The 14851-nt window shown below is 43.3% G+C and overlaps 2 protein-coding genes across 4 annotated transcripts; one reads left to right on the top strand and one right to left on the bottom strand.

The window, feature by feature from the left end:
- Positions 1–166: 166 nt before the first annotated feature.
- Positions 167–9691, bottom strand: aldh6a1 (aldehyde dehydrogenase 6 family, member A1). Its single transcript, XM_076978127.1, has 12 exons — positions 9556–9691; positions 9037–9078; positions 8377–8451; positions 6999–7160; positions 6783–6861; positions 6269–6571; positions 5855–5976; positions 4647–4836; positions 3439–3620; positions 3071–3250; positions 1057–1155; positions 167–663 (listed from the first exon to the last, which is right to left on the bottom strand). Exons 1-12 carry the CDS (start codon positions 9592–9594, stop codon positions 559–561), a joined length of 1578 nt encoding a protein of 525 aa, XP_076834242.1. The 5' UTR covers positions 9595–9691; the 3' UTR covers positions 167–558.
- A 210-nt stretch (positions 9692–9901) lies between these two features.
- gstz1 (glutathione S-transferase zeta 1) lies at positions 9902–14815 on the top strand. Of its 3 annotated transcripts, none has more exons than XM_076978137.1 (10): positions 9903–10169; positions 10374–10444; positions 10525–10576; positions 10659–10726; positions 11890–11970; positions 12103–12228; positions 13476–13551; positions 13665–13717; positions 14467–14516; positions 14664–14815. In XM_076978137.1, exons 2-10 carry the CDS (start codon positions 10427–10429, stop codon positions 14788–14790), a joined length of 651 nt encoding a protein of 216 aa, XP_076834252.1. In that variant the 5' UTR covers positions 9903–10169; positions 10374–10426; the 3' UTR covers positions 14791–14815. The 3 variants fall into 3 exon arrangements, with proteins under 3 accessions (XP_076834250.1, XP_076834252.1, XP_076834251.1); XM_076978136.1 differs by having other exon boundaries at positions 10319–10444; XM_076978135.1 differs by lacking the exon at positions 10374–10444 and having other exon boundaries at positions 9902–10169.
- Positions 14816–14851: the final 36 nt, after the last annotated feature.

Raw genomic sequence — 14851 nt, 5'->3', positions numbered from 1 at the left:
CAGCAGGCATTAAAACAGACAGTGACACGGTGACGTTGGTACTTTGTTTAATTCACTTCAAGATGACTGCTGTGGCCCGGTGATGAGCTGGAACACCATCCTCCCTCACCCCGCTCTCTCAATTCTTAAAACCTACCTTTGATCAAGCAAAAAACGTGTTCAGAAACAACGTTGGTGATTCTTTTATTAGAAAATCAAAATTGGGAAGACATGCTTGTGTCCATGATGACTGAGGTGTCCTTGTTTTGAGTGCTGTATGTAGTGTGTGGTTACAGCTGTAGATGGACCACAGCCCAAGGTGTTGGAGGTGAACTTTTTTTAATGCCTTATTTGGCCATTTCAGAAACCCCAGCGTGTGAAAGGACAGTGGATGTGATAACGTGTTTAAAGACAGCAGCATTTATGAGAGTGTTAGGAAACCAAAACGGGGCTACATTCGTTTTCGATTTCAGGTTCCTTTACAATGTTTTCCACCAAACATTAATACTTAGCAAAAAATGCCTCCTGATACATTAGCTTGAACCCTTGGGGTGCACGGATTGGGATGTACGTTACAACTCAACGCCCCATGGTTGGCATGGTAACGGCTGGCGATTTCAAGGTGGCATCCTCTGCCTTCCACTGTGAGGTGACGGTCTTGATCTGTGTGTAGAACTGAATTCCCTGTGGATGCAGACGGACCAAAGCACTCAGGACCTTACTGAAAACACTGAGTCAGTACTGTTAGTCATCCATTTCTTGCTAATGCCATTCTGAAACCAGTATGAGCTCACATGACAAACAGAGCAGTTAGCAACCATGCGTTTGCTAGAACAATAAACCATTCCTTCAATCAATCATCTTATTCGCAACAAACACATCTGTCTGGCCAAAAAGATATTTAAACATTAGAGGTCACACCAAGTAGGCATGGCCTAACTAGCCGAACAACATTACAATATCTGTCGCATATGGTATTCACTAAATCCAAGTATGTGATGTCTTAACTCGCTTGGAATTGAGAGCCAAATTAATCCATGTCACATATAGTAGTCCAACTGCCACCGTACTACTTACTTGCTTGCCGTAGAAGTTGGTGTCTCCCCTGAACGAGGCCCTGGAGCCGGTGAAGGAGAACATGGGAAGAGGGACGGGGATGGGTACGTTCACGCCGATCTGCAGGAGGAAGAACAGCGAGAGGCAGACATCACACACCCTCCCAGGGTTGCCCCCACCCTCCCAGGGGCCCCGGGGTTGCCCCCCCCCCCCTCCCAGGGTTACCCCCACCCTCCCAGCGGCCCCGGGGTTGCCCCCCCCCTCCCAGCGGCCCCAGGGTTGCCCCCCCCCTCCCAGGGTTACCCCCACCCTCCCAGCGGCCCCAGGGTTGCCCCCCCCCCCGCCCCCATCTGCCTCGTGCCACACTCACACCCCACAGTCAGCGAAGGGAACGACACAACCGTCAAACGCAAACACGTCTGTCTCTCCACCCCCCCACCCTTCAACACCCTTCAGCTGTACGTTATGCAGCGCCATGCCAATCACTGAGCGTGAGGGAGAGGACGCTAAGGTCACAGGTCAGCGCTCTGACAGCATGCTTCCCCCACAGAGGTGTCAATTCCAGGTTCAGAAAGTAAAAGTCCTCACCAGGATTTTGCTCATGCTTGCTAGATTTTCGAATTAATGCAATCCAGCTAAAATTAGTGGAATCAATTAAATCCAGGAAGCCTGAGCAAAATCCTGGTGAGGACTTTTACTCTCTGAACCTGGAATTGACACCTCATGCTAACTCAGCCGCACCGTGACGTTTGCATCTAAAAACAAGAGATTAGCTCAGGGCATTTGTCAACTGCATTAAAATGGCAACTGCACTCAGATGCATGACACAACTCTTAATTTCAAGTTGTTTTTCTCTTCTCACTCATTTGCTAAAGAATGTAAGGGCAGTCAATCTATTTACAGTTAAACCTCACTTTACTCAAGGTTGACTTTGTTTTAACAATCATGGCATAAAACTATATATTGCTGCCGAGTGTATGGAAAGTGCTGAACAACCAGCTCATTCAGTGACAACAACACAAAGCTGAAACCCACAACCATTTGTTTGTGCGCCTGCTGAGAAAAGCAATACATGCAGAGGATAACTAAACAAAACGTGTTTCTCAGGGCGGGTGAAGACTGGAAACTGGCACAAGTTCTTAAAATGGTGGAGAAGGCAGCTGTACCCGGGGGTGGGGGTGCCGGTGGGGTTGAAGGAGGCCAGGTGGGGGTGCCGGTGGGGTTGAAGGAGGCCAGGTGGGGGTGGGTGCTCGTGTAGTGCACGCAGGGCTTTTTGGAACACAGCTTGGCACATGCGCTCCCGCTCCATGTGAATGGCAAACACATGGCTCGGCTGCAGGCCGCACGCAAACACACGGGGCGGGGGCAGGCCATTTTTACACCACCACCAGATGAATCGGTTGCAAGGAATCCTCTCTGAGCACCGTTTCAGACCCAGAGCTCCACCAGCAAAATATTTCAGAGTGGCACCGTGTTTTGATTAAACAGCACATATTTGCAGTGGGCTATTTGGAGGATGCTTGTTTCGGGGTGAGAGTGGAGGATTTTTTTTGTTTTTTTTTCCGTTGGGTTTTTAGTCAAGGTAAACCAGGTAGTCCTCGCCACGGAAAGCCAATTGTTTTTCCATGAGCGTTTGCACCAGGGCTTGTGTTGCAGTCTGTGTCAGATATGGCAGCAGAGGATGGAACATGGACAGTTCAACACTGTTTCCCTGCTGTGGGTTAGAAGAGGCGCCAAAGGGATTTTACACATTATATTTACATCATGTTCTAATATTGACTCTTGTAGACTGCCTGGAACGCTTCACCTAGGGCGGCCCCAACAGGAAGCATAAAACGCGTACTGATTCTCTGTCCGATATAATAACATGTCTATGCAAAAAGAAAAAAAAAAGTTTGCCCTTGTCAAAATTGTTTTGGTTTTTAAAAAGTCATGCTTTTCTAACAAAATGTGGCATTGCAACTTTTCTTTATAAATTAGAAAATGTAATCAAATTATGGCAACATCACGAATTGCAAAAGCAAAGTCTTCTCACCTGGCCGACATCCACTTCGTGTGTGAACTTGCGGGCTACGGCTCCGTTAGTGGTGAAGATGGCAGTCCCATTACCATACGGATTTTTATTGATGATTTTTATGGCTTCATCCAGGTTGTCAGCTTCTAAAACCACCAGTACAGGTCCAAAGATCTCTTCCTTATAGCACTTCATATCAGTCTGGAGGTCAAAGAAGGGGACCATGACTAGATGTTGAGAACTGAACACTGAGAACAGCTACTGGCTAATACCAACAAAGAATTGTTCTTTTCAATATATTAATTATCAGCAATTATTTATTCTGGTCAATGTAACAGCAATATTATTATAATTTGCCCTTTTAAGAGTTAAGGGACAACAGTTCTTACTGTGACATTGCTGATTATGGTGGGTCCCACAAAGTTGCCGTTCTCGTAACCTTTAACCTTTATGTTCCTTCCATCCAGCAGTAGCTTGGCACCTTCATCCACACCGCTCTGGATGAGGCTGTTGACCCGCTCCTTGGCCTGAGGGCTGATGAGGGGTCCAACGTCTGCTCCCGGCTGGTCACCTGGTCAGGGAGGACCAGAAAAACCAGTCTACAAATCTTCACTTTGCCTTAGAGAGGAAAAGGGGGGGGGTTCCTAATCTATCAAAATGCAATGACTTCTGATTTGTGGTTACGCCACTAGGATAGATGAGATTATCCAACAATGCATCAAAGTCAATCAAATCTCAATAAGTTGCCCCAAATTTGCAGTTTCACTTGAAAGTAAGTCAAGTTGGGGAAGGAAAATGTTATGACTTCCATTTTCCATTGTCTTTAAGTGGATTGAACTGGAATAACTGGGGCAGTGTGGAGGGAGAGAATCTCAGTAACTGTTGAAATACTGGTTGCTTTTCTGGCTGCTTTCTTCTTCTTCCTTACATCGGAGCAGTGAAAGGGGGAAAGGATTATGGATGCTCGCTGTCTATCTCGGTATGCACACATGGCGCTCTGCTCCCTGGGGTTCTGGCTCTCTGAGGCCTGCTCTGGGGTTTTGGTGGAGCCACTGCACCACAGCCCAGCGCTTCAGCATACATTAAATTTCATCTTTCAGTTGCTGTAAACATTCTGACAGCCCGCGCCGCTGTCTGATCTGCCCGCACCACAAACAGGGTTTCAAATTTGCGGCATGAACGAGTTTAACTGCGCCGCTCCCCCTCGGGCCGGGCTGGATCTGGAGCGGAGGTGCTCGGGGAGAGCTGCGGTCATCAGGGCCTGGGTGGTCTAACGGGACACATCGAGAGGGATGAAACCCATAGCATGAAGAAAAGATGACATGGGGAAGAGAGTGAAAGAGGGCTGAAAGCAGATAATGAGAAAGCAGGTCACTGAGGAAAGCAGTGGAAAGCTAATCGGCAAATGTAGAGAAAACGCGCACAGAACATGTCGAAGGTCTGAAGAGCAGAAGTGTCCAACAGCCTCGCTTATTGGAAGCAGCGCAAACAGCGCATGAAGCGAGGCACACGAGTACACCGCCATTCGGCCCAAGACCCGAGTTAGCCAGCGAGGCGGACGGCGCCCCCTGCAGGCAGCCGGCGGGGGTGCGAGTACCTGAGTTGACGCGCAGCTTCTTGGCGCGCTCCACCAGCTCGGGCAGCAAGCCGCGGGCCTCCCCGACAAGCACGGCCGTGGACAGAGCCATGCAGCGCTGGCCCGCCGCCCCGAACGCCGCGCCCACCAGCTGGTTCAGAGTGTTCTCCTTGTTCGCGTCGGGCATCACCACACCGTGGTTCTTTGCCCCCTATCCAGAATCATTGGACACAAATGCCATCAATCCTGCGGTTAGCTTCAGGGCAGAAGACATCAATCACATTTCTGTTTGTGTGTTTTGGCACAGAGGCAAGCTTGAAGTCCACGCCATCTGTTGTATTGTGTTTTTTGTGCCTTCATCCAAACCGTGATGGTCGTGTGATCTAAATGCAGCTTTCTTTGTTAAAACTATATTAGGCATTAGCAGGAAGTTCTGTTCAACACTTGTAGTTGTTCTGCACAAGATACCCGACCTTTCTGAGTATGTGTCTGTGGCAAAAGTAATCTACAGACCTCAACTGCATTTGATGTGCTTGCAATAAGAATACCCTTGAACATCATTTAAAACTCCAACTTTAAAAATAAAACTGCACTATGTTTTGTCATTCATCAACCACATGATGAAAAAATATGCATCCTATATAAATAATTTTATTAAGAAACATTATGACAATGACATTAAGCCATTTCAATTTAAACACATAAAAAAGTGCTGAAAATACTGCCGACTCACTTTGCAACTATTTATAGGGAAATATGACCATTTACTGCTTTCCATCATTTTTGAAACTGCTCATTATTTTTGACTGCTGGTTCCATGTCCAATTTGCAATATCTGTTCTGAATTTACTCATTTGAACATTCGGTTTGTGCACTTGTACGTACAGTTAAAGTCATTCCCAATTTCCTCACCAAGCGCTGAAATCAGACATGACACAGACGTGCTACGCCTTGGTGGATCAAATGGCTGGAGGGAACGTCTTCCATTTCCTAACTGATGCTGCCACCATCTGGCAGGAACTCTAAGATTCATGTGGACAGGCCAGCAAAATGGGGCCAAAGTTCTATGTATTTCAATGGTCCTACATTATGATGAGGAGAGAGATCAAGTTATGCCCAAGCTGTTGTGCACATGTGCCAGTTGGTCGTGTATTCTGTCCCTTCCAGAACTTTCCCTACCGACGGTGTGTTTAACCTAAGGGACGTGAGCACAGAGACGCAGCACTGACCATGTTGGACTGCACCCTCTTGCCGTTCTTGGAGCCTCTCTCGTAGATGTATTCTCCTGCCTGGTTGGAGCCCACAAAGCTGATCGCCTTTATCGCCGGATTATCACAGATGAAGTTCACAGCTGCAGAAAACAGACCAGAACCAAACACTGCACACACAACGACCCTCACATGGACCCCATTGAGGATGCACAGAGTCAACATGCACCCCCCAGTACAAAAACAGAAACACAAGATACACTTACTCCCAAAACAGTTAACTCACAACTGCAACGGGCCTCCATCATGCAATAATTTTGATTAAAGTCTCAACAAGTATTTTTTTTTAAGTTGCTGAGCTACCTGAACGCAAAACCAGTTAGCCAGCAAACCAGGGAATTTCTCAGTACTGCCCAGTGAGCATCTGGCCCGTACCATCGTGCTGGCCGTGGATGATGTTGAGGGTGCCGTCCGGGGCGCCCGCGTCCTGCAGGAGCTTAGCCAGCATCATGGCGCAGCTGGGCACGCGCTCGGACGGCTTCAGCAGGTAGGTGTTTCCGCACACCATGCCCATGGGGAACATCCAGAGGGGGATCATGGCGGGGAAGTTGAAGGGGGTGATGCCGGCACACACCCCGATGGGCAGCCGGTAGGTGTAGGTGTCCATGTCTTTGGTGATGGAGGGCAGCGTCTCGCCCAGCATGAGGGAGGTGATGCTGCAGGTGTGCTCCACCACCTCTGTGATCAGGGAAACGGGGGGGGCAGACACACAACGTTGGACGTTGGTCGATTTACTGCTGCCTACACTGCACAGAACTGACACTGTAAACTTAAAACAACATTTGACATCCTCGTCTCCCACAGCTACAGGCTTACATTAAGTTAACCTATAACACAGGTGGATGGGACGCTAGAGGAAGCAGTTTGAAAGATGAAGGTGAAGACTCACGCAGCCCTCTGAACACGTCGCCCTCTGCATCTGCCAGCGTTTTACCCTGCTCCCGCGTGATCTCCTTAGCAAGCTCTTTCTGCACCATGAGACAAATACACACATGTGAGTGAGTTCTCCCCAGCAAAAGAATGAGGCACAGAGTTTTGAATCAAAATGTCCGAAAAAGGTCCGCGCTGCAATGTAGACAATACATACGATGCACACAATACTTACGATGTTGTCTTTAATGAGCTGCTGGTAGCGGAGGAAGATCTGCTGGCGGGTCAGGATGGAAGTATCAGACCAGGACTGGTACGAGCGTGAGCAGGAGTTCACAGCAGCCAGCATCTCCTCCTGCGTGGCCTTGGGCACTCGGCCAATCACCTCGTTAGTGGCCTGAGCGTGGGCGCACGCACGCGCGCACACACACACACACACACACACACACACACACACACACACACACACACACACACACACACACACTGCAGATAATCCTTTTGTGACTGCTAGTATGTATTAGATTGCTCTAGAATCTAATATGCTCCGCAACAATTGAAACAGCTGATTACTAGTATCCAAGGCTCACATTAGGCCCAAGTCTTGGCCAAAAATAATCTCCAGTGGTAATTCACAACTGGACGTACACTTTAACTCATAACAAGGTTTAATCTATATGTCCGAGACTAGCCTACAGAGTTAATGGGATTAAACCATGATTAAACTGCACAAGAACACCCGATTGTCCCAAGTGCCAAACTAGTGTATCTTCCAAAGCAGGAGATCAGAACTCTACAGATCCAAGCTACAAGTTCATCTTTGTCGTTTACTCCAAAGTCAGTACAGCCTCAATTCTCCAAGGGCACCATTTCAGCCCGTTACTGAAGATGGTGTTTTATTAATACCTGTACTGTATGTAGGTTTCATGGGTGACTACACCTTCCATATCTGACTACTATTGTGAACAAAGCACCATTACAGTGGTTGTGGTACATCAGTGTGATTTGCCCATTACTCTTCTCAATGTACTGATGCATAAGCATTACAACATCTAGAAACAAACAAATACATCAAGCACAGACACGTAGGACCCATGTGTCATATTGTGTTCTTCATAAGTTGCCTTACATTATTGCCGTCTTCTGTCCTGAACCAAAAACACCCAAGCACTTGCACATCAACCCTCAGAGCTGTTATAAATAAACTCACCATATTATACGCTATGCTATTGATGAACAAACATGACATTGAAAAATAAGTAACTGAACTAAGACAGAAGCAACAGAGAATATTAGCAAATGTGCACTGTGTATTTTTAACAGAAGCAAAGGACTGAACAGAGAGCTTAGGGCTTAAGTGATGTTTCAATTTTTGTCTAAGAAGATGGATGTGTGTTGTGTTTGCATAATCAAGGCAAATAAAAAATAGCAAAATCCATGTAACTACTTAATAAAGGGTTTTATTCATATTATTTATGTATATCTCCCTCCATGTATAGTAGCAAGACTAGGATTATTAGACCATTATGTACACTGGCATAAATCTGCAGTATTTAAATTGAAGTACAGATAATCTTTTTGGAAATCAACACGTGTTTACGGGCTGTACTCACAGGATTGTGGATGTCCAACCATTCTGAACTCTTGGATTCAACAAACTTCCCATCAATGAACAACTTTGTAGTGGGCTGTGGAAGAAAGGATACAGCCTACTGATTCCACACGTCAAGATCTGTCTGCATTACCAAACGAACAGAATGCAACTAATTTAGTTATACATTATGAACTAATGTATTTATTTATTTATTTTTTTCTCCCAAGACTAGTCTGAAGTAGATACTTATATGAACCTGAATTTGGTATTAATATTTTTGGTCTACCACACCTCAGAAAGTTTACTAAGACTAAACCGGCATTGCAGGGTTCTCAGGTCTGAATGCTGCGGTGTTGTATTAGCTCAAACGCAAAACAGGAGCAGGAGAATTTGAGAAATGACCAGCCTGGTGAAGAAGACACAACCAGGGTGATGACGAACATGTGAACTCAAAGTGAGAAATCAAATGTAGATATCACGTATGGTTTGACAATCATTTAATGTGTCCATCTGAAACCAAATTCCCTTCTATCCTCATTAAATATGGATGGTCTGGAAATTATGTGATTGAAAACCATTAGAGTGCATCTTAGGTACTGCTTGCCAATTAATTCAAATATGCATTCAGTGTAAAGGTGTTAAAAAACAAGGGACACTAAATCCAACTAATGTCACTCACCACAGAGGACGAGTAACTCAAACGTCCCACCTGCAGAGGTACCTGCAGAAACACATTCACTACAGTGAGTCAGGCGACTAATGGAGTCACCTTCATTCAACAAGGACACACATTTAGAACATAGAAAAATAAAGTTTGTAAGTTCAACCAGCATTTCTCGTGAGATCAACCACAACGTCCCGAGGATCGTTCTTGCACGATCCCATGATCTCAAGTCGAGAAGTATGCATGCAGTGGAACTTGAACCTGCGGAACCAGGAGGTTCGGAGCAGTTGTGGGTAGACGGGGGTCATTGCACTAGGTCATGCGGCATTACTGGGGGGGTTTGAACCAGAACCGCTCCGTCTTATGGACCGCTGATAGGGTCGAAGTCTCTGCACTACGTAACATGATCGTTTACACTTGTATCGGTCAAGTCTCGTCCTACATCCTCCATTCACGTTGACAGTTGCCCCTGCAGACGCCACCAGCCTGCACCACACTGTACTGACGGTGTTTTGCACGGTTCGTGGTCCTTACCCTCTTCTTCACAAGAGAACGCGTTAATGTTGCTGCCATGATGGACGTCGGTGCAGCCCGAAATGATCGATCAAGGCCACGCCAGCGAGTACAGTCTTTAACTCTATCCTTTACAAATGGGCGGGTCAGAAACACTCGGCACCGGTGATTCGCTACCAAAATAAACCTCCCACAAGTCTAGGACATCAATTGGTTAAGTCCCGCGAAAAATGAACCAATGATAATTCCACATATTGAAGATCCCGCCCCGGGTAAGAATGTAGGTTTTGATTGGTTATACGAGCGAGGCTTAGAAACCAATCGGGGTTTGGGTAATGGATCCGTGAACTTGTCCATCATTAACTAAACAATATGAGGAAACTGCTACGTGTATTTTGCAAATAAAACGATAACACAGAAGCTGTTATGTTGTATATAATAGACATAAATAAGCTTGCATGCTACTTAGCTTAAGCTGCACTTTTATAATAAGGCAATAGCCTGTTCTTAAATTCTTCAAAGCATTATATTTTTCCAAGACGGATGGTTTAGCAGAACTTTCCACCAAAACTGACTCCTTATACAAGCCACGTGTTTGTTGTGTAATGCGTACGTCGTTCGCCTGTTTAATGAAGGTAATGCATAGTTTATAGTAGTATGTAATGTCACAGTAGTATATAAGGTGCACACATGCATATGCATGATGTTTTATATATACAATAATATATAATACACTCAGTAGCTTAGATTGCATGGTGTGTGGTGCTGGTGAATGTGTAACTAGTCATGATGCAGAGAGGAGTTGTTATTTGGTCGCATCTTATTGGCTGTTTGGACAGAGGTTTACCCCCAACACACCGGGAATACTGCTAATACGCTTACATGACACATCATGGCTGCTCAAACTAAGGTCTAATCTCGATTAGTTTTCTTTTATCTCTAATAACAACGTTGTCTCTTGCATTAATATTTGTTTTTGTCATTTTCTAGCCTGTGCTTCATGGATACTTTAGAAGTTCTTGCTCATGGAGAGTACGCATAGGTGAGCCAACGTCCTTGCTGAATATGTATTTATTCTTAAACAAACTGATTATCTTAACAAAGATATGTTCCAATGTCGAAAGCTTTTGCCCTGAAGGGAATTGATTACGATCAAGTTCCAGTGAACCTCATCAAGGATGGGGGCCAACAGGTAAAACGCTGAGCAAAACTGTTATGCTTGAGTTGAGATTAAAGGGGAAGTTTACTTAAAACATCTGATACCTGTTATGTCTCGTAGACCTTATCTAGGTATGTCAGTTTTTGTATCACTGTGCAATTTCAGTAGCCCTAATGTTTGTTTTGCACCACCAATGACAATTATTCCAGCAAAAGTGGGATGTCAAGTGGACCAAAGGTTTCATTGTCTGCAAATCAAATGGTGCTCTCCTGAATAATTACAAAAAAGGATGCTTGCAACTATTTCTGCCTGACATCATTGTTGTAGCCAAGATCAAAATTCAAAATGGGGCAGACTCTAGCAAGTTGATAAAACACTCAATGTACTTTCCATATCCAAAAGAATAGAAAGTAGAACATAAAGAGGAAAATCAAGAAGAAATTTCTATAGAATTGTGTTTAGTAATAATGAAAGAAACTATATCCTCTTACAAAATTATCATATTTTTTTTGTTAAAGTGGGTTTTAAGAACTTCTATTTTCCTGAACATGCTAGTAAATAGTGAGACAACATTGACGCATTATGATCTTTTATTACCACATATTCCACATAAAACAACAGAAATGCATGAGATCCAGCTGTTGTGTCTTGAATCTTGCAGAAGATGGATTCATAGTGGATTCATAAGAAATTCATGAGTACATCTTCCAAAATGTCCTGCTAATTTTACTAGACTGGCAACGTAAATTATAATTAGATAAATGTATCTTTCTGTGTACATGAATTGATTTGTCAATGTTAATTTAAATAAAACATCTTTTAAGAATGGACAATGAAATGCCAATTATCATAGTGGATGAAGTCTCTAGACTGTTATTTGGTCTGTTCTCTTCTTCGTGGTTCATATTTTTTGGTTACTGAAGGCAAAACAAATAATTCCATGTGTGTACAGTGTGCATAACATGTATTTTACTGTCGACTATAGTCCAGTGTGCATAGGGGCCGTTTTATTTTAAATAGCTTTAAAAAATAATTGTAAATGTAAAACTGTCCAATCTGCCTTCGAACTCATCCAATAAATAACATGAAGGCATCAAATGTGAAACAAGTTGAACTTCCCCTTTAAGCTGTTTATTATATATAACCCATGTGTCCCATTTATGTAGCCTGTGCCTCTAATTCAATATTCTCTTCAGATCACAGCTCAGTATAAAGCATTAAACCCAATGCAGCAAGTGCCTGCTGTTACCATTGATGGCATGACCTTGTCTCAGTCAGTAAGTTCTTCTGTCAATGCATGTAATGCAGAGCTTACAAAATTCAGTAATTAGTCCAGTTGTTTTGTAGTGTGTGTGTGTGTGTGTGTGTGTTAAATAGTGTTGAAAACATTGTTCTAACTATGCAACCAGCTGGCCATCATTCAGTATGTTGATGAAACACGGCCCGGGCCACGCCTCCTCCCAGCAGACCCAAAGCAGAGAGCCAAGGTGCGCATGATTTGTGACCTCATCGCTTCAGGGATCCAGCCGTTACAGGTATGTTAAATCTGCATCAAGCAGAAATGGTTTGGCCATGCCAAGCCCAATCAAAGAGGGTTTTTCTAGGAAATAGCTCAAAGGCTAAAAGTGTTAGTCACATCAGTCCTCAGAAAATCTTGTGTGGTTTATACTCATCGCCGTCTGCGCATGAGAGAAATGTCGACATGGTTTAGTCTGGCGGTGAGGGCGCATGTAATCAGCATGCATGTCTTTAGTAGGACTAGGGAATCATGAATGGATGCGAGACCTAAAAAAAGAAAAGACAGGTCCGAACACGCAGATACAGCAGGAAAAAGCCTGCAGCAGTGTTATGGTAAACTAAACCCCTTTAATTAGCAAAAAGCAACCATGGGCATGTTTCATTACAGTGGTTTCAAAATTAAAAAGGCGACATTCATGGAATGAAATGTTTTGTCAGAACTACTATTTGTAATTATAATGGGCCATATCTGATAATAGCACTGCACTTCTAGTGAGTGGTTTGTGGTTGTACAGAGTATTTGTGTATTGCAGAAGTTGGTCAAACTTGTGTATGCTGTGGCAGTACTACATTGTATGGTGTTTCAGCTTCTAAACATCATATTCCTGACCTAAGCCCCAGTGTGAATAGAAACAGGGCTACAAAATACCAGGGGAACTTAAGAGAGTCTGAGAAAATATGTCATTATGAAAGTGTGGTGATCACACCAGTGTGTAAATTTTGTGGACACATTCAAAAAAGATTCAAAATATGCAGGTGTAGCACGTAATTTTACCTTTATCGTTGGCCAAATTATTGTTCAACACCCAAATAACATGAAAATGAGTGTGTCATTAATATCACTGCTTAATATAATGTCTAATCATTGCAAAAATACATTCATTGAAAAGCAAAAAAGATGAGCATGTAATTTCTAATACGGATGCGTCTGAAAAATTCCCATGGGTGTGTTTGCTTGAAAGTCACTGTGCAAATCATTCTGCTTCTCTGGTACTGTGGTTCCTGTCGTAACTCTTCTAGGACCTGAGACAGTGTCCATTTGTGCTTTCCAGGTGGTTAAAATCTTAATATGGTAACAACAAGAAAAAAGCAAGAAAACTAGAAAGTGTTGTACCCGATTTCTTTAAAATTTATATTTTGATATTGATAGAAAAAAATTCTTAAATTCAAATGTCAATAAGATACATAAAATGTCAAACTCAGAGATAATATAGTATTGATTACAATATTTAAAATGACTTTTTAAAAATTGCTAATTTTTCAGAATCTTTACGTGATGCAGAAAATTGGCACAGATAAGGTACAATGGGCTCAACATTTCATCAGTCGAGGATTTGAAGGTGAGTTCTTCATTCAAATTCGACTAAAGATTTGAACATGTATGCCTTTTTCATCTGTGACGTACATGACTAATACACTGAATTAGCTCACATGTAAGATTTATTCTTTGCAGCTCTGGAGTTCATCCTGAAGCAGACAGCTGGAAAATATTGTGTTGGGGATGAGGTAATGAACCAATATATGTAAGATGCTGATGTAGCACAAACTGCAGCACACAAGCCTGTTGGGCCGAGCTCCTTATTCACCAGAGTAAAGTAAAGCACTGTGATTGGTCAGCTGATGAAGGAACTGCATTTGAAACATTGTCTGGAATGTGCGTTGATTTTATAAGAAAACCATGACTAACAAGTTCAAAGAACTAGCCCCCACCCAAAAAAACTGACATTTAACAATTCAGCAGTTTTGTCAGTTGCATACTGTTGCTTAATTTCTGCATACATAAGACTTCCATACAGTAAAGCAGGCCAAAATCAGTAGTTCAGCATATTTTGCCATATTTTCTTTTTCTTCAATTAGCCATAGCAAACAAGTAAAACAAACTTGTCTTGCTAAAGCATCTGACCTAGTCTCTGAAACATGGTGGCATGGGCATGATGGCAGAGATATACAAATGACAGAACACATACTATATATAATATATATATATATATATATATATATAATGTGATTCCTGTATGATCACCCAATATTAATATACTTGAAGAGATTCTGCACTTAATGTCCAAGTTGAAAGTACAGATGAATGCCAACTTTACAATTTTCATTATTAGAAATAATAGTGTAGACCAAAGTCAACAGAGACATGGACACACAGCAGCATAACAGAAAAGTCACTCATACAAGGACTGTAGAATGAAGTATGTGGGGATGGATCAACATGGTTTAAACAGGTGTGTTAACCTGCTGTGCTGCAGATATCGATGGCGGACATTTGCCTTGCGCCCCAGGTCTACAATGCTGAAAGGTACGACAGTCAAACTACAACAAATGGCATTTAAAAGCTTTACTTTGTATGAAATGCAATGTGGGGATAGTGTGCGCATGTGCATTTCCAATACTTTGAAGTTTTTATATAATGCCCATAATTTATCTACTCATCTCTTTGCAAAAGGTTCAAAGTGGATGTTGATCAATTCCCCACCATCAAACAGCTTAACGAGACTCTGCTGGAACTTGAAGCCTTCAAAGAATCTCATCCAGCTCGTCAGCCAGATACACCTGACGACCTGCGAATCTAAGTTTAATTGAAACAGTCTCCTTGAACCACAGTCGTGGTCTGCAATCATTTATGCATTTAAA

This window comes from Brachyhypopomus gauderio, chromosome 17 (assembly GCF_052324685.1).
Source record: "Brachyhypopomus gauderio isolate BG-103 chromosome 17, BGAUD_0.2, whole genome shotgun sequence".
Lineage (NCBI taxonomy): Eukaryota > Metazoa > Chordata > Actinopteri > Gymnotiformes > Hypopomidae > Brachyhypopomus > Brachyhypopomus gauderio.
Note: the sequence above shows the minus strand (reverse complement) of the source record. Positions and strands in the feature narration are given on the sequence as shown.